We start from the raw sequence: 26,453 nt of genomic DNA, 5'->3' as shown, positions 1-26,453 counted from the left end.
AGCATGTCAATGGCAGAGCAGGGAATAGGATCTAGAGCTGCAGCAGTAGCCCTTAATGATGATGATGTTGCCTACGCTGACACGAGAGTTTCTGCCATCTGCGTAGGTATTCCACCTCCCTAAAAGACATTAGCTATATCAACGGAAGAAGCCCTGCTGTCTATACTGGGACCTAGGTTGGTATAACTGTCAATCGGGGGTGGATTTTCCGCATCCCTGAGCAATGCAGTTATACTGACATTAGTTTGTAGTGTAGACCAGGGCTTAGTGCTGTCTCAGCACTGTGCTACCTACCACTTTCAGTGTAGTTTTATTTCAGTTTATGAAAAATAATAAACAACCTCCCCCTAAACTGTCACTCCAAAGTTTTGACTGTTGTTGAATATTTGCGACAAGGAAAGTAACAAAATAAGAAACCTCTCTGGTTTGTCATTCTATGAAGAGTTGTTTTCTTTTTTAAAAACATCAAAGACAACTTACTTGCTCAACAAAAGGCAGTGCTCATTGTTACTACCCTGTGGCCAAAAGCATAACAATTCTAATTCTGCAAACACAGAGCCAGTACAAAAATATTCCCGCAGCTTATCTGAGTTTAACTTCATTTAAACTTTGTCAGCTCAGAGCAGAAACGTCAGGCATATGTAAATGCATAGCATTCTCTGGCAATAGGCACTATCCTCAGACTGAGCTTACATTCAAAGGTTCAGTTGTGTTTCTTCTTTTCTCTGTTGTATAATTGAAGGTGTTAAGAACTCCTGCTAAAGATGCTTTCACAGACTGTACAAGGGATGCATTATTTTGTTTTCCTGCAGCTCCTCTCAAGGGTCCAGATGCACTAGAATCTTGGGAAATGCATGATGTTGGCCCTTCTCCATGATAAAAGAACTAAACACTCTCCTCTTCTTTTGTGATACTATAATCTGTTAGCAAAGTAACACTGATTTCTGAGCCATTTGTGCTGCCTGTGGCTGACAGGGCTCTGGTAGGCGTGTTGCTGGGAGGCCGTGTGGGAAGCCTCATTTTGCAACACAAGATTTGCTTTTTAAAATGTTGCCGGAAGCTTTTACTCAGCCAGTAAAGAGCAAAGGGATTGACACAGGAATTGCTGAAGGCCAAAGCCCGGGAGAAAATAGTGGCAATAAGATGAAAGGCAGAGGCATCTACGGATGAGTGATAGGTGAAAGAGCGATACAAATAGAGAATGTGGTTAGGCAGCCAGCATAAGGCAAACAAACCAACTAGCACCAGCACTGTTTTTGCCACTCTCTTGCGGGATTCAATCTAGGAAACAATAATTGCATATCTAGTATTAATAACAACAATAATAATAATAATACATATGTATGTATTATGCTGCTTCCTGAAGGGCTCTGAGACCCTTAATAAAAATCAAACTACATGCAATAATTACCAAAACACAGCATGGCAACAAAGCAAAGCATTTTCATTTTCACCACATTTTTGTGGCTTTGGACAGGTTGTTTTCTGTTGGAAAATCTGACTAGGAAACTCCCTCACCCACTCTTTAGTCTGATAGAACCCACTGAGGCCTTGTCTAGACAGGGAGTTAAGGGTGTGCTGTTAAAAAAAAAAAAAAATGGTTATCTAATGCATTCTAATGTAGATAGACTCTGTCCCTCATTGTTTAAAGTTTAGTGAAAAGGTGCTATGATTCCTAAATCCAGTGTGGTCTTGATTCAGTAAAGCATAATCCATTGCTATTCAGCACAACTCTTAAGCACATTCTTAAAATTAATTAAAATTAAGTCAATGGGACTTAGTCAGGTGCTTAAATGCCTTGCTGAATCGTGGTTATTGCTGCATGTGGATATAGGCTGCGCTTTACATAGGCTTTACCCCTCTGGAACTCTTTTACATAGGCTTGTTACTTGTCTTGTGTATATTGTATATGTAAAATGTTTGCTCTCAGAAATCAAATTCAATCAGTATGCTTAAACTTCTAAAAGCCGGACACCCGAGTTCATGATCCTAACTTACCTGTTTACGGGCATGGCCATGTTCTTCAGCTGGCATATTGAATGTACTTTTGTAGAGTGTTTTGGCAATAAGAAAATAATAGACAGAAATGACTGCTAGCGGTATAATATAGAACACCAAGAAGCAAACCAGAGAGTGAGCTTCTTGGAGTATCTTCTCAGATACAGGATAAGGGGCACATGCTTCGAAAGATACATTTTTTTCAGGATTGCTAAATGAATATAAATCTGAAAATACGGCCTCTGGGATAGCAAACATCATGGAGACAATCCAGACGCAGCCAGCTTTACAGCAGGTCTTCAGAACTGCATTTGATGTTTGCAGTTCCAAGGGCTTAACAATAGCCCTGTACCTAGAAACACAATCAACATCATAGTGTTAGAAAAAATGCAGTAACTTTAGTCTTGTGGCACCAGTAATTTAAACTTATGGGGACAAATTCATGCATGATATATCTGCTCTATAGTTAATAGAATTGCCTTGAGAATTAAAATGGGGTGAATTTGGTCCATTTTTGTTTTAAATATGCTGGATATATACATGTTCATGCATTTGTTCTTCTGTATTATGAAGTGATGTTGGCATCTCCATAATGAAGGCAGAAGTTCAAGGATGAACTTTAAGCATGTACTTAAATCATATTGACTTTAATTGTCTTTCCTCCCCCACAATGATCATATCTCCGAAATAGACTGGTCTGCAAACTCCAAAATCAGTTTGCTTTGTAGGCCGTGCTGCGGAGAGGTGTCTAGCATTTGGTGGAGGGGTTTTGTGTGTAAGTTAATATTGGGGGGAGGAGGAGAGCTGTATATGCTGTATTTATGCGTGCACAAAGGGAGGTGAATGAGGAATTTACAAAGATATGTAATACAAAGATCTTGTTTGGAGTTGCACATGACCCACATTAAAGGAAAGCATGAAAGGTTTAACTAAAGTTTAATTGAGGCAGATGTAGCAATAGAAGGCAGAGGAGGGCACCTGAAGGGAAGATGAAGCTCTTCTTCCCAGTCTAGTTCATCCTGGGAGGAGGACCAGGAAGCTCTCAGGGCCAGACTTGGAATTCCGGGAGAGAGATCTGGAAACTGACTATTTTGCTACCCCAGATGGTCTATTCTGCTCACAGGGGGCTTTATATATTTAGGGATGTTTGTTTTCCTGATGACCGAAGCAAGCCATTCCTTGGTTGCTGCTGGTTTGTTCTTGTTTTTGGACCAGGCTAAAGAAAATTTTAGCTGTGATTCCTTGTAGAAAACAATCTGTGCAGAAGTGGGTGGGACTTAAAATGATCGGACTCAGTGTAATATCTATTTCCCACTGTTTTTCTGTGATCACAGCCCAGGTCACACTCATACAGGGCAGTTTTCACATGTATACAGAGCAAGATTTAAAATAATATGTAGACACTTATAAATTGACCTGCCGTTGATTCCTGACTGTACTGCTGCAACAAGCAGGCTGAGCTAGACGTGGTGGGAAATGTGTGGAGCGGGGTAAACGTCTGGGGGCAGGAGAGTGTGGAGATGGGACATAGAAAGGAGAGCAAGGGACCAGGAGGTAGGACAGGGCAAAGGGAACTGGGGAGCGCATGGAACCACATTCCCTGCTTTCAGAATAGATAGATCCTGGGGTAGGCAAATGGAGGAGATCCGTAGAAGAAGGCAGGGAGATGGCCATGAAAGGAAATATAGTGAAATGGGGCACAGATGAGTATGGATGGAAGGCAGAGCCTTCAGTGGAGTTGTACCAATTTACACCATGTGAGGATCTGGTTCTCTGTTTCCCTTCCAAGGAAAAATAGACACACCCCTGCAGACTAGAACATTAGTGATATAACCTTTTACTGGCCCCATGCCTTCATAGCCAGTCAGAACACAGTAGTTCATTTCCAGAGTAATTTTAATCATAGAATTACTGGATTAAAATATTGTTCAAAGCAATTATATGATGGCTTTCAATAAGAATTGAATTCAGAAGCAATTGCCCATTGTCCTAGTACCTATCGGGGTTGATTTTTTTCATTCTATAGTAACAATAGCCTTGCTGGGGATTTACATGATAGTTGCTATTAACTAGTTTTTGTAGTTACTGGCATTTGAAAACCTTTTCCTTCCTTTAACACTGAGCGTTCATTTTGACTGTTTGTAGTCTTTGATAATTCATGCTCATTAGACTGCTGCCTTGTATTTGTTAGTCAGTCATAAATAAAGCACATTGTAAATGCTCCTTGGTAAAAATAGATTATTCAGGATCACTTGTGAAGTCAGTCAGCTGGAAGCACTTACATGCTCTAATAATAAAGCATTCAGATTAGTCTGAGTTTAATTTCTGGTCCTGTGAAGTAAAATGTCATTAGAAAAGCTACAGTAACTAGAAGTATAGTAGCTATTGATCATAGTGAGCACTTGTCATGCTTAAAATCATTATTGTATTGCAATAACCTTCAAATTGTAAAGAGCCTTAAAAGTAATTTGAACTAACAGTTTTGTTTATATTTTACCCCTCAGTGGCAATCAATTTAGTTTTAAAGTTTTAAGCATCATTGAAGTGAATGGAAGGTTTCCCATTGTCCTTTTTTCATCCTCATTGACTACGTCTGTGCACCACTAGGTAGCACCAGTATACAAACTATCTTTTCCTGATTCATCCGAGAGAAAAATGTCTTTCCTGCATCACTTCAAACGAATAAAGATCAGATTATTTTTTAAATTCTTTTAAAAATCACTTCATTAAAAAAAATCTTTTACACTTTCAGCGAATATTGATCTCTTAACTTAAACAAATTGGAGTTGATTTTTAATTTTTATTGGGAAAAAATCATCTAGCTTTTAACGTGAACATTTTACATCATATTTATCTATCAAGGACAAAGTATTACAGATTAATGCAAAGTGATGACTTCTTTCTTTTTATTCATTTCTATTTTAATGCACGAGTACTTCCTGACAAACCAAATTGCTACAGACCTACCTGTCAGCGCTGAGAACAGTTAAAGTGAACACTGATACTCCAACTGAAGTTAGCTGGATAAAAGATAACAGCTTGCAGCCAATTCTTCCAAAGAGCCAGGTATCCACAATATAGCGTGTTGCATCTACTGGCACACAGGTTAACAAAAGAAGCAGGTCTCCAAAAGCCAAGCTGGTTATGAAAATGTTTGGAACTGTCTGCATTGATTTAATCTTGAAAAAGACTTTGATGAGTATAGCATTTCCGAGGAGACCCACTGAAATGATCACAGCATATGTAACATAAATTGTGCACAGTATTTCTAATCCTGGAAAGGAGTCTTCAGTCCATCCTTCATCAACAATGTCGTTGTCAGTGATAGATCTCAGTTGTTCTGTAACATTGACAGATGCATGTGAAGTCTGATTAGCTGAATGCAAGTGTGCCAGAGACATCTCTTTAAATGTGTCTTTTCCCCAGGCTGGGTTGAAATTGATGAGAAATGTTCAATTCTCAACCTGTAGCATGTCAGCCAGACCATTTAAAAGGTATAGAATTGTTTTTGAAATTAAAGTTCCTTAGTACATTAACTAATTGCTTTCACCACTCCTAAGTCTTAAAGTATGATTGGGATAAATGCACACAGATCCTGTACTGAACTGTGTGGGAGGTGAAGAATTCTTTTATTGGCTTTTCAACCATTGGAGGTGGGGAGAGAGGAGGAAAATGGGTTCTTAAAGGTATTATCAGCAGTAATTTTTTTTCTCATTGAGGTACCTGTGAATAGCTGCTTTTTTGTTATCTTTTCTATCTTTACTAGCTATCTTTGCATAGTACCTAGTAAATATTCCTTAAGGCTTTGGGAAAATATTTTTACAAAAGAAATGTACTACTTCTTATGAAAACCTGATAGGTTTCCTATATATTAGAGGTACATGTAAAGTCTGCTAATTAACATAATGCTCCACAGCATGTGTTAATATTGGATAAAAATGTCTCAAAACACAGATAATGAACATCTTTAGGAAAAGATATAGAGTCGTGAAGCTGTATTTATTTCATCTTGATTTTTGTTGCTGTTCAGGTCAGCGCCCTACAGAAATGTGGACAAATTCAGTTATAGCACAGAAATCCAGTGAGCTGCCAAAAGACAATTTAAGGTAGCAAACTATGGCTCCATTGCTGCTAATACTTATATACGTGCTTAATTTTACTCACCTGAGCAATCCCATTGACCTCATTGGGATGATACGTGCTTAAAGTTAAACAGATACAGATACATACGTGGTTGCAGAATTAAGGTCTGTTATCTTGTGGTTTCCCATATACTTCTCAGATATGACTAGTAGAAATGATAACAGGTCTTTTGGCAGATAGTTATGTAAAATATTTAGATTCCATGTACAGGAGGAGTCTGTATCTCCAAACATTAGGAACTAATTGCTTTAATTATTTTTATACACTGGGTAAACTACATTACAAACTGTTGAGCATGTAGATGGTAGAACTGATAACACAGATCATTTGTCAGAACAGTAACTTCTTAGCTTTCTTTCTATTACACTACTTTAAAGTTATTAGTGCTATGTTTTTTAATATCCCAGATTAGGCAATTAACTGTCAAATTTTAGTGGACCAAATTCTGCTCTGAGATGACTCCATTCATTTGCATCTGTGTAAGCAAAGGACGCAGATATTTGGGATTGGACCCATTGGGTCATATATACCCTTGATATAAGCATGCAAAACTCTCTTTTCCCTATCTTGGGGAAGGAAAGGATGATTGAGGGCAAAGATTTATGACTAGAGTTATTTTTTTCTCCGTATTTCCTTACTTAGCTGTTAGAAAATAGGACATTCTTCTTTATTCATAGCCTTACATCATTCATATTTTCAATCACTTTCTATTTCTCTCCACCAGTCTATGTCAAATATGAATTTTTGGTAGAGGGGATATGCTTGATCTCAGTACAAAATTCAATTAGTATAAATTGAACTTGTTCCATATAAAGTAATCATAAATCAGATCCTAAAACCATACAGGATCTCCTGATTTTTCTGTATGTCAGCCAAAATATCTGCACTCACCACTAAGCCATATTTAAACATTCAAAGATCAGATGGGCATTCAGGATACACACAGGTTGCGTTTGTGTAGAAAAAGAGGTCAGGGATACATAAAAGGTATGTAAGTCAAAATATCAAAGTAGGACCTTTTTTGGGTTCTTTTTAGTAGGCAAGTTTTTATCACAATCAGCCCTAATAAGTCCCCTTGTATGGGTACAGTACGTAGGCTGCTCACACGTTTAGGTGCCTTTGAGGATGGCCTGATTATATTGTCCACCCACACCGCCATAGTTGTGCACATTATGCTTAATATGGAGTTCTGCAACTATAGCATGTTGTGACAGCTTAATGTCAGATAGTTCTGTAAAATGTTTAGGTTCCCTGTAAAGGAGGAGTATGTATCTCCAAACACTAGGAACTAATTGCTTTCATTATTTTTATTCACTGGGGGGACAAATACAATCCACAAACTTTTGAACATCTACTAGAATAGTACAGAGAATGAAACACCAGATGTGTATACCTAAAACTGGGATTTAGCTGAGATAAATGTGTAACTCGCATTGGGATTGTATTCAAGATTGGCCCATGCTGCAGTTTATGAATCCAGATCTGAACTTCCCCAAAGTCTCTGGATATTCAGACCCACTAGCGAGATTGAAGCTGGTGAAATAAAATGTGAGGCACAGATTTTCCGCTGAAGTTTGATCACTCAGCCTCACACCGTTGGAGGATGCTCGACCTAAACAAACTAGCTGGGCGTGGGAAGATCACTTCAGTGTAAGGCAGAGGTTCTCAAACTGGGGGTCATGACCCCTCAGAGGGTCATGAGGTAATTATGGGAGGAGTTGCAATCTGTCAGCTCCCCTGCATGCCAATAAGAGTGGCATGGCATGGGGGGGGGGGGTTATCAAAGCTTGAAATAATTTCAAAGGGGGTTCCAGCAAAAAAAGTTTGAGAAACCCTGACACAAGGGAACCTCTGGTGGCATGGAGGCTTTACCACCTCTTCTAGCAGCTAGCATACGGGGCATGTTCAGTGAAAAAGGCAGTGCTTAATTTGTGTCAGGGATTGCCAGGGCTGAGCCCCAGCACCTCTAGGCTTGGCAGCACAGACCCAGCACCTCTGGGCTTACTGCATCAGTTATAAAAGTAAAAAAATTGCTTGACCCCTGGCATGTTTTTCATTACAGATTAAACACTGGAAAAGGGGGTATGTGATGGGCTTTCCTGCACTGTGGCAGTTCTTAGCTGCCATATTGGCCCCTTGGGGCTGCAACAGCTGACACAAATTAAAGCAATGCAGGAAGAGGGAGCACAAGGAGGGTTTAAAGCCCCGTTTTCACACTCCCAAATTGTACTGTGTGCTCCTCAGCCAAAACCAAGGATCTGGACTCTGGATTTGAATCCACTTGTCACAAGTTGGGAGGTAGTTCTGGTGCAGTTTTGGGACAGGCCAAATTCATAATATTTACTGTTTAAAAGCCGATGTTACCTGGGAATATGGGGACATGTTTAGCCTTCTCTTTTTTATCTCTAATGTATGACTATGGCACATTACAGCTTTCCACCCCAGTTCACATGAGCATGCCAAATTCTGGTGAGTTTTCCTGCTTATGTTTGCTCTTTCTACACATAGTTTAGATATTTACCAGCATCATATTGCTCAGTGAGGGCGGAGGCTTGCTTGCCTCTCAGTGATTCTTCCAGGAGAGGATTGGAAGCCGTTTGCATTTCTGATGGAGGTGTTGTTGGAGAGGGTCCTTACTGCAGATTTACAAGGCAGCCAGGCACTGATTTACAGAGCAGAAACTATTTACACAGCCAAAGTACTAGTAGGTGGAAATGTCACTTTGAAAAAACAAAACTCCCTTGGATTTTAGGGAATCCAGCAAAATCTATGGAAAGTCACTTAACCCACAAAATGTGTGTACTGTTCTTTTCATGTTTATTGATTTCTACCCATCAGACCTCATATCATATTCAGTTTCAAAGAGAATAGATTTTTTTTCCAGTCTGAATTTAGGCAAAATGGATTTTTTATTTATTTATTTTTTTAAAAAGGAGATTCTGATGGATTTCAGTTGTGAAAATCCAAACTGGAAAAGGAAGAGAATGACATAATTACCCTAAACAGTAAGTAGCAAGAATAGGTTATTTTAGAACTCTATCCTGAGTTGTTAGGAGAAAATTAATTTGGGTAATTCTGACTCTCATTGTTAAAGTATGGTGTTTTACAGAAAATGAATGTTTCTGCTGCAAAATCATAGAAACCACCTCAGAATGCTTCATTTAGCTGTTTCTCTGAATGCAAATGTTCTGTTTTAATGCAGCATGAATGCTGTCTTTAAGTAATTTCCAAGTACTGTGCAGTAATACCCACTTAGGAAAAATTCTTGTCAGAGCCATCTGCACTGTAGCAAACCAAGCACGAAGACGAGGTCATAATGCCTATTAAAGGGCTAAACTTGTCTAGTGTGTAATTATTCTGTGTAGTATATTTGTATTATATTTTTATCATCTTATTGGGTAGGCAGGGTTCATTGTTATTTATGTGAAATATGTTACAAAGCTTTGCAATTAAACTGACAGGTATAAAGAATTTATAGACAGGGAAATGCCATTTGCAATAACCAGCCTGTGTCCTGTAAGATTATTGTAACTCAGCTTGCTAGGTAGTAATTGTATTGTCTATGCCTAGAGATATTTAGCTGTCTCTTAATTTCTTTTTAATATCTCGAGCTCATTTGCAACAGTTGCACTGACTGTCTCACCTAGACATTTCTTCCATCTGTTTGTTGCTGGCTAGTGTATTTTGTGCCTCTTTAAGAGGCTTGCTTGACTATGAGTTTCTTCACAGAGTTCTAATAGCCATTCACTTGCCCGCACAAGGATTTAAAAGAAGCCCTGATGTTCAATCTAAAGAGCAGAGAAGTCTCTAAACACATTATGAAGAGAATCTAGCCATTGGTATGTGCTGACGAGAGAGCCCCCGAAAGGGAGGACTTAAGTGTGGGGCCAAGGGCAAAGTTTCCTCCTGCCTAGAGGTATATGTTTTCTGTCCTGAAGTGTCACACCAGCCTTTGGAAGGAGATAAAGGATTTGTGGGATTGAGGTTTCTTCTCAGACAGGAGGAGAGAGAATGTACAACCCTGATTCATGGTTGACTCCAGTTATTGCCGCAGAACTCTCAGTCAGTCTGAACAAGTGGTGCTGTGTTTGCCACAGCACTTGTGCAGGAGCAGTAAGCTGCACATTTGCATTGGAGGCTGTTCCTGATGGAGTAAGGCCTTGTGACAGGGTTACCTTACCCCCATTCCAGCACATGCTGCATCTATACTTCAGTTCCCATTGGTACTTCCTTCTAGTGGTCAAACTGATTTGGGGTTTAGCACTCCAGCTAAATCAGTAAGAGTCCTCCCCTTCCAGGGCAAAATAAGAGTCCAGCTAAACCAAACAGCCTTTCCAGCCTTTCACCCCAGGTTAGCCATTTTGAAGCAGAGTTGAAGGCGGACTTCCTCCTACCCTCTCCAGAAGCCCCACCCTGGGGCCTCTTAACAATTCCAGATAATAATCTCCCAGCCTTTATCTGCCACCAAAAATGTATTGTCCCAGGCCTCTCTTCTGTTTTACGGCTTCTAGCCACAGACCCTTTTGCAGCCTCTGCTTCAAACCTCTTCCCTGAAATCATGTGGAAAGGCTCACTTCAGGTCTCAATCTCCAGCCTCCCCTTACTGACCAAAAGAATGTCTCCTTTATTGTCCTATCCTCTTCTCCCAAGAGGCCCGGCTTCCAGACACAGAGCCCTTCTGAGTACTTCAGCTCCCAGAATCCTTGGCCTTAAAGGAGCCAAGGTCTGAATAATAGGCCTGCAAGTTTGGGTTTGCCTTAAAGAGCCAATATGCTCTCTTACAGTCCCCATGACCTGAGAACCCTGAAGCTACAGATTTGCCAGCATTATCTGAACTCTGCTCTGTTAAGGGCATACAAAACAACAGACAGAGGAACATGGGCATTGTTGGCGATTCTCTTCTCACTGCTACTTTTTATTGCCTTTTGGCTTCTCCAGTCTTTGTCTGTGACACTCAGAACAAACCAAACTCTGTTTTCCTTTCTCAGACCTCTTTATGAGTATATAGTGTTTCTAGCTGTACTTTTCCCAGAAGAATTCTGTGAGGTTTGATTGAAGAACATTGGTGACCCCTTCCCCACCTTTGGTCCTGCTTTGGTCCTTCATGTTGGGCCATTGGGATGTGCTATGGAACCTGTATAATCAGTGGTTTGCCAAGCACAGTGCTGTGTAGTGCATTAGGGTGTAATGTACATCCAGCACTGAGCAGTAGCTTCAATAACGTTTGCTTAAATGGAAGCTGTTAATAGGATGTTAAATTATGGCAACATAAGATCACTGAGTTAAATAAAGCTTAGGTCATTAGTAACAATAAGATTATTATCTGATTGCCATTGAGTGGTCCGTGTGATCTCTGTAGTTATTTCCTGTCCATTTTCTAGTGAGCAAGTGGCTAAGTATAGCAGAAAAACTCATCACAATTACCACAAATTGGCATCAGTTTAGATAACATAATCAGAGGGGCTAGAGATTGAATGTACATGGAGAATAAACGCTCCTGTTAGAGAAAAAGCATAGTCATTGAGTAGAGCTTGGGACTGGCAGTCCTGAGTTCTGGGCTCTGTTCTCAGCTCTGCCTCTGTCTTACTGTGTGACGTTGGCAAAATCACTTAGCTGCTCTGAGCCTATGCTTGCTTCTCTTTAAAAAGGGAATAACAATATTCCCTCTATCTCTTGGGGTGCTGTGAAACAATTATTAACCTTCCTGATTGTCCTTGCAGGTCAGGTGAGTCACTTTGTTAGGGAAGTGTGAGGAAGTCTGCACTTGTATTGCTTATGTTGTTCCTTTTAAAGGGTTAACAAAAGTTCAATTTCTAGGACTGTCAATGTGATGCTATTCACCCCTGAAAAATGAAGGGGTGCAGAATTGTCTTCGCAACTTGCATTTCAATTATATCCAGTTTATCATTGGCCCATCTCTTCAAAGTGTTCATCGTCTCCAGCAATAGGGCACAAAACAGATTCTGAGTCATCAAAATGGGTAATCTCTGTTGAGGAAGCTCTAGCAACCATTTTCTTGGCACAGCATGATTCTGAGCAGCATCTGGTCACCAGTAATTATTGGAAGCAACCTCTTTATGAGAGAAATACATTGAATTAGTACTGGATATGTTACACTATCCAGTGCCCAGAGCTCCATTCTAAATCACGTGTTGCAAAAAGGGCACAGGGGCATAAGCAGACTTTTTGAGACTGAGATACAAGCGCTCACGGTAACATCTGATCTGAAATGAGGTTTTAGATTTGGAAGTAAACACAAGTTATCCAGTTCTACTTTCAAATAATAAAAGGTGTATCAGCATCTCTACAGGCAGAAATAACACCATCCCACTCCTTTGTTGCAAGAGGTAGGTTGGAAGGCCATCTCTGATGAGCTGTCAGAATCATTATTTAGCAATGCAGCACTGAGAATGATAGCTTCTTGATTAAAGCCTGAGAGAATGGCCTCCAAACTTGTTAGAAGATGTAAACCCAGGCTGTTCAGTAGAGGAGCTGGTGGAATTTAATTTGCTTTGTGATATTTGACAGGAGATGAAATGCATGTACCAGTCATTAGCTTGAAACTCCTACTGTCCTCCTCCACCACTGTTATATCACATCATCCCAAACTCCTTGACAGCTTCTAAAAGTCCCTGATTAGTTTCAATCTGTGAATGGTCAGAATCTGTTTTCGTATTGTTTTGTTAAAGGGATTTCTTTGATGTCATTTCTCTGCAGAGAGAAAAATGAGCATAAGAAATCTCTTAATTTCTGTTAGCAGATGAATGCTCAGCAAATGAAATTACCCATCTGGAGTAATTCTTGTAGGCAACTTTAAAACTTTAACTATGCATTTAATTTGGATCCAGGAGCTTGCTAATATATGCTAAATACTCTCTGATACTTAAAAGAGTTCAGTATTGTGCGTAAAGATTGAACAACTATATTATGCAACAGGTAATATTCCTATACAGTATTTTGATTTTTAACCTGCAAATAGGTTTCCCTTACTCCTTTGCCTTTCAGATATCAAATAACAGTCTTCTACTATCTAAAGAGAGACTAAACATCTAAGAAGATCCCAGACATCTAATTGTAAGTGTTATGGTATGCTGAATGGATATCAAAGGATAATTTACACAATGTATATTGAAGTTTAACAGTCATGCAGTAAGTTATGTATTTGTTGCACAGTTGTTAATGTGCCTTGAATATGCTGGGTTAGAATGTGACTTTAAGTACATGCCTGTGCAGAGGAGTGAGAAACACCTATACACCACAGTGAGAGCTATATTGAACTTGGGTCTGAATGCTGAAGAGTGAACAGATGTTGGACACCCATTCAGTCTCCCTTGGGGAAGGTGGATGGGGAAAGGTGAGGAATGGGTGGAGTCTTGGCTCCACCTCTCCCAGTGCACTGCTCTGTGCAGTTAAACTGGCATGGGGAATGAATTTTCTGCTAGTCCAAATTTGTGTGGATGCCACAAAGTTGGGACGTATTGCCAATCCTGAGGACTCGAATATCAGACAAGAAGATCTGGATGACCTTGAAAACTGGAGTAATAGAAATGGGATGAAATTTAATAGTGCAAAGTGCAAGGTCCGTGCATTTATGGACTTAACAACAAGAATTTTTGCTATAAGCTGGGGACTTACCAGTTGGAAGCAACAGAGGAGGAGAAAGACCTGGGTGTATTGGTTGATCACAGGATGATCATGAGCTGCCAATGTGATGCAGCCGTGAAAAAGGCTACTGTGATCCTAGGATGCATCAGGTGAGGTATTTCCAGTAGACGTAGTAAAGTGTTAGTACCATTCTACAAGGAACTGGTGAGACCTCATCTGGCATACTGTGTGCAATTCTGGCTTTCCATGTTTAAGAAAGATGAATTCAAACTGCAGCAGGTGCAGAGAAGGGCTACTAGGATGATCAGAGGAATGGAAAACTTGCCTTATGAGGGGAGACTCTAAAAAGCTTGGCTTCTTTGGCCTAACCAAATGAAGGCTGAGGTGAGATACGATTGCTCTCTATAAATACATCAGAGGGATACATACCAGAAAGGGAGAGGAGTTAAGGGGCAGTGTTGACACAGGAACAAAGGATATAAAGTGCAATCAAAAAGTTTAGGATTAAAATTAGATGAAGGTTTCTAACCATCAGAGGAGTTCTGGAACACCCTTCTGAGGGGAGCAGTGGGGGCAAAAAACCTAGCTGGCTTCAAGACTCAGCTTGATAAGTTTATGGAGGAGATGGTATAATGAGACTACCTATAATGGCATGTGGCTGGTCTGCAACTGCTAGTAACAAAGATCCCCAATGGCCAGCGATGAGACACTAGCTGGGTAGGGTGCTGAGTTGCTACAGAGAATTCTTTCCTGTTCTCTGGCTGTTGGGTTTTGCTGAAATGCTCTGGATCTGATCGCCGTATTTAGCGTTGGGAAGGAATTTTCTCCTGGGTCAGATTGGCAGAGATCCTGAGGGTTTTTTGCCTTCCTCTGCAGCCCGGGTCACTTGCATGTTTAAACTACTGTAAGTGGTAGATTCTCTGTAACTTGAAGTCTTTAAATCATGATTTGAGGACTCCAGTATCTCAGCCAGAGGTTAGAGATCTGTTACAGGAGTAGGTGGGCAAGGTTCCGTGGCCCGCAGTGTGCAGGATGTCAGACTAGAAGATGATCATGATGGTCTCTTCTATAAGCAGCAAATTACTGCCTCTAACAACTCTCTCTCTCTCTCTCTCTCCCCCCCCCCCCAAGGCAAAGGGGAGCAGCGAGAGAACTGTGCCTCCCAGATGTATCTCTGAGACGTGCCTCCTACAGCTACTGCAGGGGTGGCGCAGCTCACCCATCATCCCTTGTTCAATGTTGGGTCTAAAGGCACAGTTTAGTCCATTGTGATTTGACATAAAATAACTGTCTTAATACATCTTTTTTTTTCAATCCCTATGTGAGCCAGTTTAAAGTAGAACATGTTTTTCTGGTGTATGTATGAGCTGTAAACAAGCTATTTAAGGGTAACTGAGAACAATTTAGAAATCAAAAGAGCTTCAGATGAGCACGTCCCCAGGGTGAACACATTCAGCAGATGCAACTAAAAACCCAGTGTGGAAAATATTTTTTATTTTTTTGGTAACAAACCTCAAGCCTTCATTTCAGATGCTACACCGGAACTGCAGCATCAGAAGCTGTTCCAGTCACTAAAATTTATTAGGGTGTGAATCATGAGAGCATAACAATTTGTTTTAGATTTGTCTTTGTACATCTCTTATTCCAGTGAATAATATCACTGCACAATTCTATGACAAAAAGTGAGTGGAGATTTGCTAAAGGAAAGCAAATGTAATGGTGCCTGTGAAGAAGATATTATTTAAACCCAAAGAAAATTACACATCTTCACCCTTGCTGACAACCTAAACAATGCTGCATTTGAAACATAAATGATACACTGTTTAGCTGAAAAAGCCATTAGACACGTGATGGAAGATGGAAAATGGAAGCAAGCTAACAACCTTCCTAGAACAAATGATGCTATAATTTTTGCATAAGCAAATTGACATATTTTTAAGTTTACTTCCAGATTTTGGTCTTCAAAATGAAAAGAAAATCAGATGACTGAAGACTAGAATATCCACATCCCCTGCAGTATGCTTGCTGACCTTCCCACTATTATATCTCTAAGATTAAAAAGACAGGTGGATCCTGCACTCCTTATTCAGGCAAGACTCCCAGTTGAACGCTGAATAGCATTCAACACTCCAGCATCTTTGCTCTTATTGCTTACCCAGTTTCTAATCTATCTCTTTGTCCCTCTCCAGGTGATAATTTATTTCCTTTAAGAGTCTCTTTTAAGAGTCCTTATTAAAAAGTTTTTAGAAAATCAATTATCTCCGCTGGGTGACCTTTTTATTAACTCACTGTAAGTAATGTAGCAGGTGGAAAAAGAGACAATTTTCCATCAAGCTCAAGTAGCCTGGCTTCTTTATCAGGATATACTTATCCAGTTAGGATCATCCTTGTACTACTCCTCTAGCCATTAGAGAATTGAAGAGTACAGTACATATAAGCCCCATGTGTTTACATTTGGATTCACTTTCTCTGTGGAGGTTCCAGGCAGCACTGTAACCCATCAGGCAACCCAGGGAGACGGCCATAACTTAGGCCTCCCGGTGTTTCTATGTCACACCAGGGAACTCTCCAGCCTGTAGCACAGCACAGTGCAGCACTCCCAGTCCTGGGCTACCTTTTGCTGTGGTATTCAGTCTGCAAAAAGCAGGTGTACTTAAATACTTCACTATAAGCAGTATTAAAAAGGTACTTAGCAGTAGATGTGAAACACAGAGCTAATATTCACAGCACTGTTGAAAATAAAATAGATAGCCTTGGGCTTAACCATGCTGTAGAGGACAATTAAACATATCTCTGACAGTTGTAGTGCTTCTTGTGTTAGGTTTCTTCCCCATTCACATCATTTCAAGTTATAAAAGAGTAGTTATGAGGTGGGGCTTTGTTTGCTTGCTTGCTTGCTTGCTTTTATATGCTAACCTGTTCCCCCATAAAGTCAAAGACTTGAAGGTTATCTATCTAATTTCAAGAAGGTTCGCTGTTGCTACTGTTCATTGAAATATTCATCTTCCCCACTAATTGCTGTGTGGGAGTTACTCACTGAATAAAAGAACCTTTTATATTTCCTATTTCATATACAGACTCTAAAACATCATTCCATTATATTCCTTCACTTCTATCGTCACTGGTAAAGGTTAGTCATTTACTGTTTAAGAAAGCAATTATAAAAAATCTTTAGTTTGATAATGATATGGAGGGAGGCATTCTAGAGTGCAGCTATTATCCAGTTTGGCATGCATGCCACTGTTTTAACCATATCATGCTAAAAAACCTTCAGTAAAAGAGCAAGGCGAAATCTATCATTCCTCTGGATGGTTTCTTTATTTGGAGTAATAATTCTTATAAAAAAATCAAAATCCATCCCTCATAGAGACAGCATGGAGACTCTGGGTCTGAGCCAAAGACTCCCATTTACTTCCAGGGTAGCTGGATCAGGCCCTGAACAACACAAAGGAGTTGACTTATATTTCAGGCAGTACTTAGCAAGCAATATTATTCCAGCCATTGGTGCTGACATTTTATGATCTTATAAAATAGTAGATGGGGCATTCAGCCCCTGGTGAACTCAGAGCAAAACTCCAGAGAGATTTGTCAGCTCTAGAAATGGTAGAATTCTGTATCAAATATTTAATTGTTTTACAGTAAAAAAGAAAACTTGTTGTTTATCACTTAAGCCTTTGCCATATACTTGGATGTTCATTATACAGTAGATGACTGCTAGGGATGGGCAAACTTAATGTTGAGTGATTTCACATGAAGATGTTGAACAACATTTTCAAACATGAGTGTCTCAAGCAGGGCACAATCTGTATTTAGATTTAAATTTGGATTGTTTTCAATTCCTAAATCAAAGGGGTCCTGATTTCCAGAAGCAATGATCACTAAAGTTTTCAGGAGCTGAGCAACTTTGAAAATCAGGAAGGACTTTTTGATTTAGGAGCATAAATACAGATTTCTAGTGTTAAGCATCTAAGTCGATCTTTAAAAACATTGGCCAAGTGGCTCAAAAGTTTGGCTGCAAACTGAATATTGTTGTGTACATGTTCCTTGTAGGAGAGACTGAAGAAGAAAAAAGTTTCTGTCAAACTCATCTCGTGAAAAATGGAACATAGAGCAGGCAAAATAGAATACAAAAGGAGAGAATTTGAGAGAACATTCAGAGTGAAAGTGGTGAAGAGAATGTTTCCAATTAAAAATATATTCAACCTGCTATACAGTGCCCACCCCCTTGTATCAGTCTCGCTTTTGGGGGTGTTCTGCAGTCCCTAAAAGATAGCATAGGCAGCCCCTTAAATAGAGAAACTTTTTAAAGAAGGTTTAAATTTATGGAGAGTGGTGCTATGTAGTACATTGTATAAACTCTGAAGCAAAACAATAGTTAAGCCTATAAAACTTGAAGTCTAGTCTATATTACAAAGTTAGTTCAACATAAGTTGCTTTGTGTTGACCTATTTGTGCATGTGTCTACATTCAGATTTGTCTCTGGTTAACCTAAGTGCCCCATTATGGTGATGCAGTAATACCACTTCCCTGAACAGAGGAGTTGTGCTGTGAATGACATACTGAGGTTGACGCAGGGCGAGTGTAGGCACTATGTGACCTATGTCAATCCTAATATTCCTCCCGTAGCTGTCCCACAATGCCCAGCAATGACTTCTCTGGTCACAATTGTAAACTTCACTGCTCAGGTGTCACAGAAACTGAAAGCCACCCCCTATTAAAAACCACTCATATTTCTGAAGGGGCTTTTCCTGATTGCCTAGTTTAACAAGCACGCCTAACAGCTTTCCTTTGTTGTGTACAACTGCCCAGGTGACCAGGCTAGCCTCATACACTGGACATGCTGATGCCTGGAGTAGACAGGAGGTATTGGATCTCCTGGGTCTGTGGGGAAAGAAGGCTGTGCAGGTGCAGAAATCAGTCCTAGAATCATGGACATCTATGAAAAGATTGCCCAGCGGATGCAGGTAAAAGGGTACGAAAGAGATCGGTAGCATGCCATGTGAAAGTGAAGGAACTGCAGCAGGTGTACCACAAGGCCAGGGATGCCAATGATTGAGCTGGTGCCAAACCATACACCTGGTGGATTTACAATGAGCCATGTGCTGTACTTGTTTGAGACCCCACCAATACCCTGCAGACCACTGTAGATACCTCTGAGAAGCCTGAGACACTGACCCCTGTCATGATTTGGTGGTAGGGTAGGGTCCAGCTATACCACGAGCCAGGATTTTTTTTGAGACTCCACCGCAGTCTAGCCAGTCTCACCTGCCAAGAACAGACAAGCTCAGTGAAGAGGAAGAACCCTTGGATATGTGTATGCATGTATTTTTCCTTTCAGTCTTCAAATGTAAAGGTGGCACCTAGAGCAAACCCAAGATAGCAGGACAGAGGTATTGACTTTTCATTGTTTTACTGGTACGGTATAACACAAAGAGGGAGAGGTGTTATCTGCTTTTCATTCCTCTACAGGATTGGGGGTGGAGGGAGCGGCATGTGGAGCAGTTTGTTTATGTACGGGATGTCCCTTGTATCCTGAGAGATCTCAGTGCAACTTTAATGGAGATACGCTGCAATCTTCTCCTGAAGGTTTCTAGGGATGGCCACCTTATTTCTTTCTCTGCGGTAAGACACTTTCCCACACCACTCATCAATGACTTCAGCAGGCACTGTTGCAGCAAACAGGCTAGCAGCATACAGTCCTGCGTGACTTCGGGATGCCAGCAGCAGCTGTCCTCTCTGTGCCTTTATTACCCTCAGGAGTGAGATACCCGCTAAAATCACCATCGCCTGTGGAAAGTAGTGCCAGGACTCAGTGCTATTGCCCTGCACTTGTACCCATGGAAACGGGCCGGAATTTTATTGTGTCATGCCTCTGAACAGCTCTCTCCTCATTCTCCCTGCCTCCCACTCCTGGGAGTCTCTGCTCACCATGGCTGGGATTGTAGAGCAGTGCTATGCAGAGGCACACCCAAATGAAAGCGTTAATAGGCGTGTCTTATTTTAAACTTTTATCGGAAAACGGGAAGGGCGTTCTGAAACTTATATTTTGCTTTTCATTCTGTTTTATCTGTGGCTGTTGCCATTGTGGTCTTGAGATGCGCCCCCTCCACACCCATGGAACACCTGACCCTGATGAGGAGAAAGAAGAGGACAAGGGAGGATATGTTCAGAGAGATCTTGCATGCCTCTGCTGCATTGCAACGGGGGCCTGGATGGTGAATATGGCAGACAGCGTGGAGAAGGAAAGAGCAGACTGGAGAAAGTCCCAGCGGCAAAAGGAAAGGGAGCTGCCCAGGACATAATGAGGCTTCTCAGGCAGAAATGCTGCAGACTTTGATCTACAGGTCCTACGGTCATGGACTTGCCTCTCTTTAAAATCTTTAAAAACTCCCTTTTAACACCTTCCTACACCCCCCATCAACATTTCATGTGGCGGCAGGGGTCACACCCCTAAACCCCTACCTTTCCATGTCAAGGGACACTAAGGACAGCTTCACATAAACTGTGAGAGCCATTGTAAGTATATGTGAGGCCAAAATGGACAGGAACATTTTCTACCATTCCAGTTTTAAGTCCTGCTCCGTTAATTTATTTTAAACGTGTTGTATTTGCTTTTTAATTGCACATTTTTCTTTTTTGGTACACAATACAGGTCTGTTTTGGGAAATAATTTCATCTTTATTACTTCACAACATATACTGCAGAATACATAGTGCTACTCAAAGCACCACTCCTTGTAATTTACAGGACCTACAGAACTCATAGGTTCAGTGGAAAACACCAGAATAATTATAATGTACAGCAAGCACTATGCAGTTCATAGGTGCATTCAAAGATAGTTTGGTATTCATACATGTACACCAAGCACAGTTCCTAACAGTCCCCAAAACTTCAGGGCCAGGCAGAGCACACTCCAGCACACCACATTACTGTGGCTGGCAGCTGAAGTGCTCCTCAAGGCCTCCCTCAGCCACATAGCTCCAGGTTGAGCTCCTCTAATATCCACTGTGTCTGGCTGTTCAAACTCAACACAGCTGTTCCACCTCCGCCTCATCAGAAACCTTTCTACCTTTGTCTCACAGATATTACGCAGGACACAGTAGGCAGCTATAACCATTGGGATATTTTTCTCTCTGAGATCCAGTCTTGTGAGTAAACAATGCCAGCGTTCCTACTACCTACCAAAAGCACATTCAACTGTCATTCTGTACTTGTGGAGTGGATAGTTGAATCTTCCCTTAATTCTGTCGAGGTTGCTGGTGTACAGTTTCATGAGTAAGGGATAGGCTGGGTCCAGCCAGGATCACTACTGGCATTTCAACATCGCCAATGGTAATCCATTGGTCAGGAAAGAATGTCCCTGCATGCAGCCTTCTGAACAGTCCTGTGTTCTTAAAGATGCAAGTATCGTGCACCTTCCCTGACCAGTCCACGTGATATCTGTTGATGTACTCCGTGGCAAGGTGGGCTGGTGCCAAAATAGGAATTTGCATGTTGGTTGTCACCCCGCCACAGGTCAGCAACCCCATAGCTGCAAGTCCATCCATGCATATTGCCAAGACAGTCCTGCACAGCAGGCGATGATTAATGGCCCTGCACACTTGCATGACAACAGCCCTCGCTGGATTTTCCGACTCTAAAATGGTTGTCCATTGACCGGTAGCAGTCTGGCATTGCAAGCTTCCAGAGTGCAATTGCCACTTGCTTCTCCACTGTCAGTGCAGCTCTATTCTGGTGTCCCTGCACTCCAGGGCTGGGACAAGCTTGGCAGACAGATCCATGAATGTGGTCTTTTCTTCCAAAAGTTCTGTAGCCATTGCTCAGTGTTCCAAACTTGCATTACAGTGTAATCCTGCCAGTCACTGCTTGTTTTTCAAGCCCAGAAGCAGCCCTTCACCATCTGCCGCTGTTCCATGAATGCCACCACCAGCACTGAATTGGATTCGGCTGTGTCTCTCAGCAGTCCATCCTTGAAGAATTTGTCATGTCCTCTGTTGTGGTACTTCTTGTGGCTCTGCAAATACCAGAGGATTGTTCATCCTGTGTTTGCAGCTTTCATTACAGGAGTGCAGAGCTCTGCAGCCTCCATGCTTCTGTCCGAGATGGTGGACAGCAAAAGGTGCCATATCGGTTTGTGGGATTTTTAAAAAAGATGAGAAAATTATAGGCTATGGATGGCATTATAGGATGAGAAATTTGCATGATGGAACTTGATCCTTGCTCCCAGTCACCCTTACACAACTCACTTCTGTCCCACACTGGATTACCTATGCATGGTGCAGCACATGCATCAAAACAAACTCCTGGTGCATACATGCAGTGCTGATGCAAGCAGCTAAGTATGCATGTGCACAAGCAATATACTAACTGGCAGCTTTACACTGATATAACTTGCATCAACCAAAGTGTGTAGCGTAGACATGGCCTCTCAATCCATGGAATTTGAGACGTTTTTCATGACCAGAGTTGTTGTTTCATGTTTTTCTTCCTTGGAAACTCCATACCTATGTTTTTTACCAGTTCTATATTTAATTAATTGTAAGTTAAATGTAGTCTTTGCATCTGAATATGGTTTGATATGCTGATGCTAATTAACAATTATATCAGACAGTTACAAAAATAATTAATGGATTTTTGTATCATGTATGTTACCACTGAGCAGCATTTCATCATCAAATCAAGACTTAACACCAGGGGCCTGATCCTGCAGCCACCACACACGAGTGGGCCAAATTCTCCCCACATGTGCAGCCATGCAATCCCATTGAAGTCAACAGAATTGCATCAGCAGGACTTTAGCCCTATAAAAATCTTCAGAATGCTAATTTTAAAACAAAAAAAAAAAACTTGAATCAACATTCATTTGTACAGTCAACAAATTAGGACAGTCTTCAGCTAAGCAGAGAAAAGCAGTTTGTGTATTACTGCAAACATTTAGTTTTCTGAGTACAGTGTAGTTGTATATCCATAGGTGATATTCTTCTTTCCTGAGGATGTTTTGCTTGATAAGCAGATGAAGTTATCCGGGTTGTATTGCACCTCAGCTAGGCAAAATGAATAAAGGATCGTTTTCAGTAATCATGGTTTGATTCCATTGTTTACGTGTTTAGAAAGATACATTTCTGTGTAACATTCTCATTACAACAAACCTTCCCCAATAAGAGGGAGAACGGAATACCACTATGTTTTAACTTCCTTGGGAGAGAAAGAAAGGCCTGTTTCAAAAATGATGAATGGTTTTTCATGGCAAGTTTCAGACTCCTTTTTCAGCGTGTGAGTGGTCAACACTTCCTGAAAATCAGACCCCTTTAAGGTGTACCTCTCCTGCTGGGAGTCTTTTGGGGTGAAGATGCCTCTAGTTGGCATACAGTTCATAAAGCTGGCTCCTATGCCACTCCTGTGCAACTCCCAGTATATGTGACATGTTGGGAATGGAAGAGGGAGAATCCAGACTAGAATGCACTTCTGCAATCCCTTGGACCTGTGCCAGCTAGCATAAATTAGGATAGCCACCAGACTATTCTAACCTGCGTGTAGAGGTAAGTCTGAGCAGAGAATCAAGAAGTCAGAACCAGCTCCTTGATAGCCTTTCAACTATGCTGGGCCTACCAGAAGCTGGCTGTAACAGAACCCTAGTCTGAAGTCTGGATTTGACATAGACATGGTAGCAAAGTTTTTCCTAGTTCCACAACTTGGGCTTTGACAGCCACAGGTGTTGGTTTGTTATATTCTGAATGTATTGAATCCAATGCACATCGCTTTCCTTTTACCTGCTTTCAAGTCTATGTCCAAAGAAGTCCCCTGTAAGGAGCCTGAACCATTGGAAGTTGAGCTTGTTGCATTAGACTTCAGGGACTTAGTTGATTTCAAAGAATACGATGATAATTTATGCTCTGAATTTCTTGGTTTATATTGAATAGTTGTTCCTGGCCCATTCCAATCTGAAATTATAAAGTGGAGAGTTTGGGAATAAAGCAACATATAAGAGGTAATATTTTTGGTGCAGTTGATTGTCACTATATCATGAGATGCAGCTGATTACTCCAGGGCACTCTAGGTGCTTTCCCGAGGTAGCAGAGTTTGAAAATAGATACTATTTAAAACATTCACAGCTACACTAGACAGAAATCAATCTATCAATCTGGGGAAATGTTCCCAGTACTATATAACATATATATTAATTCTCCTGAATGGGCGCCTCTGGTGGACACATACATTACAGTTTGGTCACTCTGGGCTTGGAGTTGTTGGCATTTATTGCAGATGGAAATGATCTTGCTTTGATAAACCTGATTTTGAAATGTTTGCAACCAAAAGATGCAATTGTCCCATTACTTTCTTGTGTTCTTCTAGATTTATTTCATTAGAAACTCCTCTATAGCCAGTGAATTATTGTACGTGTTCTTTTTCAGTACAACTTATAAATATACTGTGATGCATGTAAGAACATTTGCAACACACTTTCTTCTTCTGCCTTTATTCCTTTATCTGTGTTAGATATCCTGTTGTAAATCTGCAAATATGTCTATTACATATGTCTGTGTTCTGAATGCTAACGTGTAATCACACATCCAAGGCTATATTGTGCCTAACCAAAAAAATACACAGTGACCATCTTTAGAAAGGGAGATTTCTATAAAATGAGAAAGTTAGTCAAAAAGGAAAGGAAGTTAAATTCCTAGATGTGGCATGGATGTTATTTTAAAAAAAAGAATGTCAGAAGATCTTCATATCTCTGAACAAAAAAGGAAAGCAGGAACAAAAGAAGTAAACCATTATGGCTGAATAGGAAGGTGGGAGAGAGATTTGAGCCAAACAAATCCTTCAAAATGTGGAAATTTGACCTTAATTAAGCCAATAAATTACAGTAGGCATTATGTAAAAGGGAAGTTAGAAGTGGAGTTGAAGTTGAACAAAATGGAGTTCAAAGAGCAAATAGCTAAAGGTATAAAATACACAAGAAGTTATTTAAGTATATCTGAAGAAGGAAGCCTGTGGAAAAAAAATTGATTGGTCCCTTGGTTCATGAGAGGTTAATAGGAGAAATAAAAGAAAATAAGGACATTTCTGATGAGCTAAATTTCTTTGCATCGGTCTTCAAGGTTCTGTGCTAGATCCTGAGTTGTTTAATACATTTATTAATGATCTGAAAAACGGGGGATAGAGTAGTAAGATAGCAAAATTTGCAGATGCCACAAAGTTTTTTTTAAGTTAATCAGGACCTTCAGAGTGATGTAAACAAGCTAGGTGAATGGATAACAAGGTGACAAAATTAATGTTGACTAATGTGAAGTAATGAGATTGGAAGGAAGATTCATAGATTGAAAGGTCAGAAGGGACCATTTTGATTACCTAGTCTGACCTCCTATATAATAACACAGGCTATAGAACTTTCCCAAAATACTTCCTGGAGCAGATCTTTTAGAAAAACATCCAATCTTGATTTTAAAATTGTCAGTGATGAAGAATCCACCATGACCTTTGGTAAGTTGTTCCGATGGTTAATTACTCACTTAAAAATTTACACTTTATTTCCAGTCTGAATTTGTCTAGTGTCAACTTCCAGCCATTGGATCTTGTTATACCTCACTATGCTAGATTGAAGAGCAGCGCCTATTATTAAATTCTTGTACCCCGTATTGGTATTTATAGACTGGAATCAAACCGCCTTAACTTTTTATTTGTTAAGCTAAATATATTGAGCTCTTGATTTTTATCACGATAAGGCACGTTTTCTAATCCTTAATCAATAATGTAAAAACAACGAGAGTCCCGTAGCACTTTAAAGACTAACACAATTAATTTCTGTAGGCATAAGCTTTCATGGACTGACGAAGTGGGTTACAGCCCACAAAATCTTATGCCTGCAGAAATTAAATGTGTTAATCTTTAAAGTGCTACAGGACTCTCATTGTTTTTGCTGTATACAGACTACCAGGGCTACCCCTCTGAAACAATCAATAATGTAAGCATCTGATTTAATTCAGACTAGTCATATATTTTACAAGGTTCTAAATTAACTGTATCAACTCAAGTAAGGGACCCAGTAGTTATTGTGGACAGATCAATAAAAACCTTTGCTCAATGAGCAGCTCTGGTCAGAAAAGCTAACAAGGTGTTAGGATGCATAAGGAATGAGATGGAGAACATTGATCATGCAAAATAATGCACATTGGAAAACATAATCTCAACTATACATAAAAAATGATGGGGTCTAAATTAGCTGTTACCATTCAAGAAAGAGATTTTGGAGCACTGTGGTTAGTTCTCTGAAAACATCCACTCACTGTGCAGTGGCAGTCGAAAAAGCTAACAGAAGGCTGGGAGTCATTAGGAAAGAGACAGATAAAAAGACAGAAATTATCGGATTGCGTCTTTATAAATCCATGGTATGCCCACATCTTGAATACTGCATGAAGAGCAGGTCACGCCATTTCAAAAAAGATATATTGGAATTGGAAAAGGTACAGAAAAGGGCAAAATGATTAGGGGTATAGAAAAGCTTTCCTACGAGAAAAGATTATTAAGACTAACTTTTCAGCTTGGAAAAGAGATGATGAAGGGGGGATATGACAGAGGTCTATAAAATCATGATTGGTGTGGAGACAGGAAATAAGGAAGTATTATTTACTCCTCATAACACAAAAACCAGGGGTCACCAAATGAAATTAAGAAGCAGCAGGATTTAAACTAACAAAAGGAAGTAT

At 40.4% G+C, this 26,453-nt stretch overlaps 1 protein-coding gene and 1 long non-coding RNA gene across 2 annotated transcripts; one reads left to right on the top strand and one right to left on the bottom strand.

The window, feature by feature from the left end:
- Window positions 1-885: 885 nt before the first annotated feature.
- BRS3 (bombesin receptor subtype 3) lies at window positions 886-5,399 on the bottom strand. Its single transcript, XM_067548063.1, has 3 exons — window positions 4,966-5,399; window positions 1,999-2,350; window positions 886-1,281 (listed from the first exon to the last, which is right to left on the bottom strand). Exons 1-3 carry the CDS (start codon window positions 5,397-5,399, stop codon window positions 886-888), a joined length of 1,182 nt encoding a protein of 393 aa, XP_067404164.1.
- A 7,746-nt stretch (window positions 5,400-13,145) lies between these two features.
- LOC137153052 (uncharacterized) lies at window positions 13,146-20,432 on the top strand. Its single transcript, XR_010919682.1, has 3 exons — window positions 13,146-13,215; window positions 15,698-16,876; window positions 18,556-20,432. It is a non-coding gene; the product is annotated as an uncharacterized lncRNA (long non-coding RNA).
- Window positions 20,433-26,453: the final 6,021 nt, after the last annotated feature.

Source organism: Emydura macquarii, unplaced genomic scaffold (genome assembly GCF_026122565.2).
Source record: "Emydura macquarii macquarii isolate MOO-44397 ecotype Brisbane River unplaced genomic scaffold, CSIRO-AGI_Emac_v2 contig_1253, whole genome shotgun sequence".
Classification (NCBI taxonomy): Eukaryota; Metazoa; Chordata; order Testudines; family Chelidae; genus Emydura; species Emydura macquarii.
This window is presented reverse-complemented; position numbering and strand designations above follow the sequence as displayed.

Bases quoted from the DNA above. Each gene is read 5' to 3' on its own strand.
- BRS3 (XM_067548063.1), bottom strand. From the start codon at position 5,399: ATGTCTCTGGCACACTTGCATTCAGCTAATCAGACTTCACATGCATCT. The intron at 2,351-4,965 runs GTAGGTCTGTAG...TTGTGTTTCTAG, and splicing joins ACTGTTCTCAGCGCTGACAG to GTACAGGGCTATTGTTAAGC. The intron at 1,282-1,998 runs GTAAGTTAGGAT...ATTGTTTCCTAG, and splicing joins ATGGCCATGCCCGTAAACAG to ATTGAATCCCGCAAGAGAGT.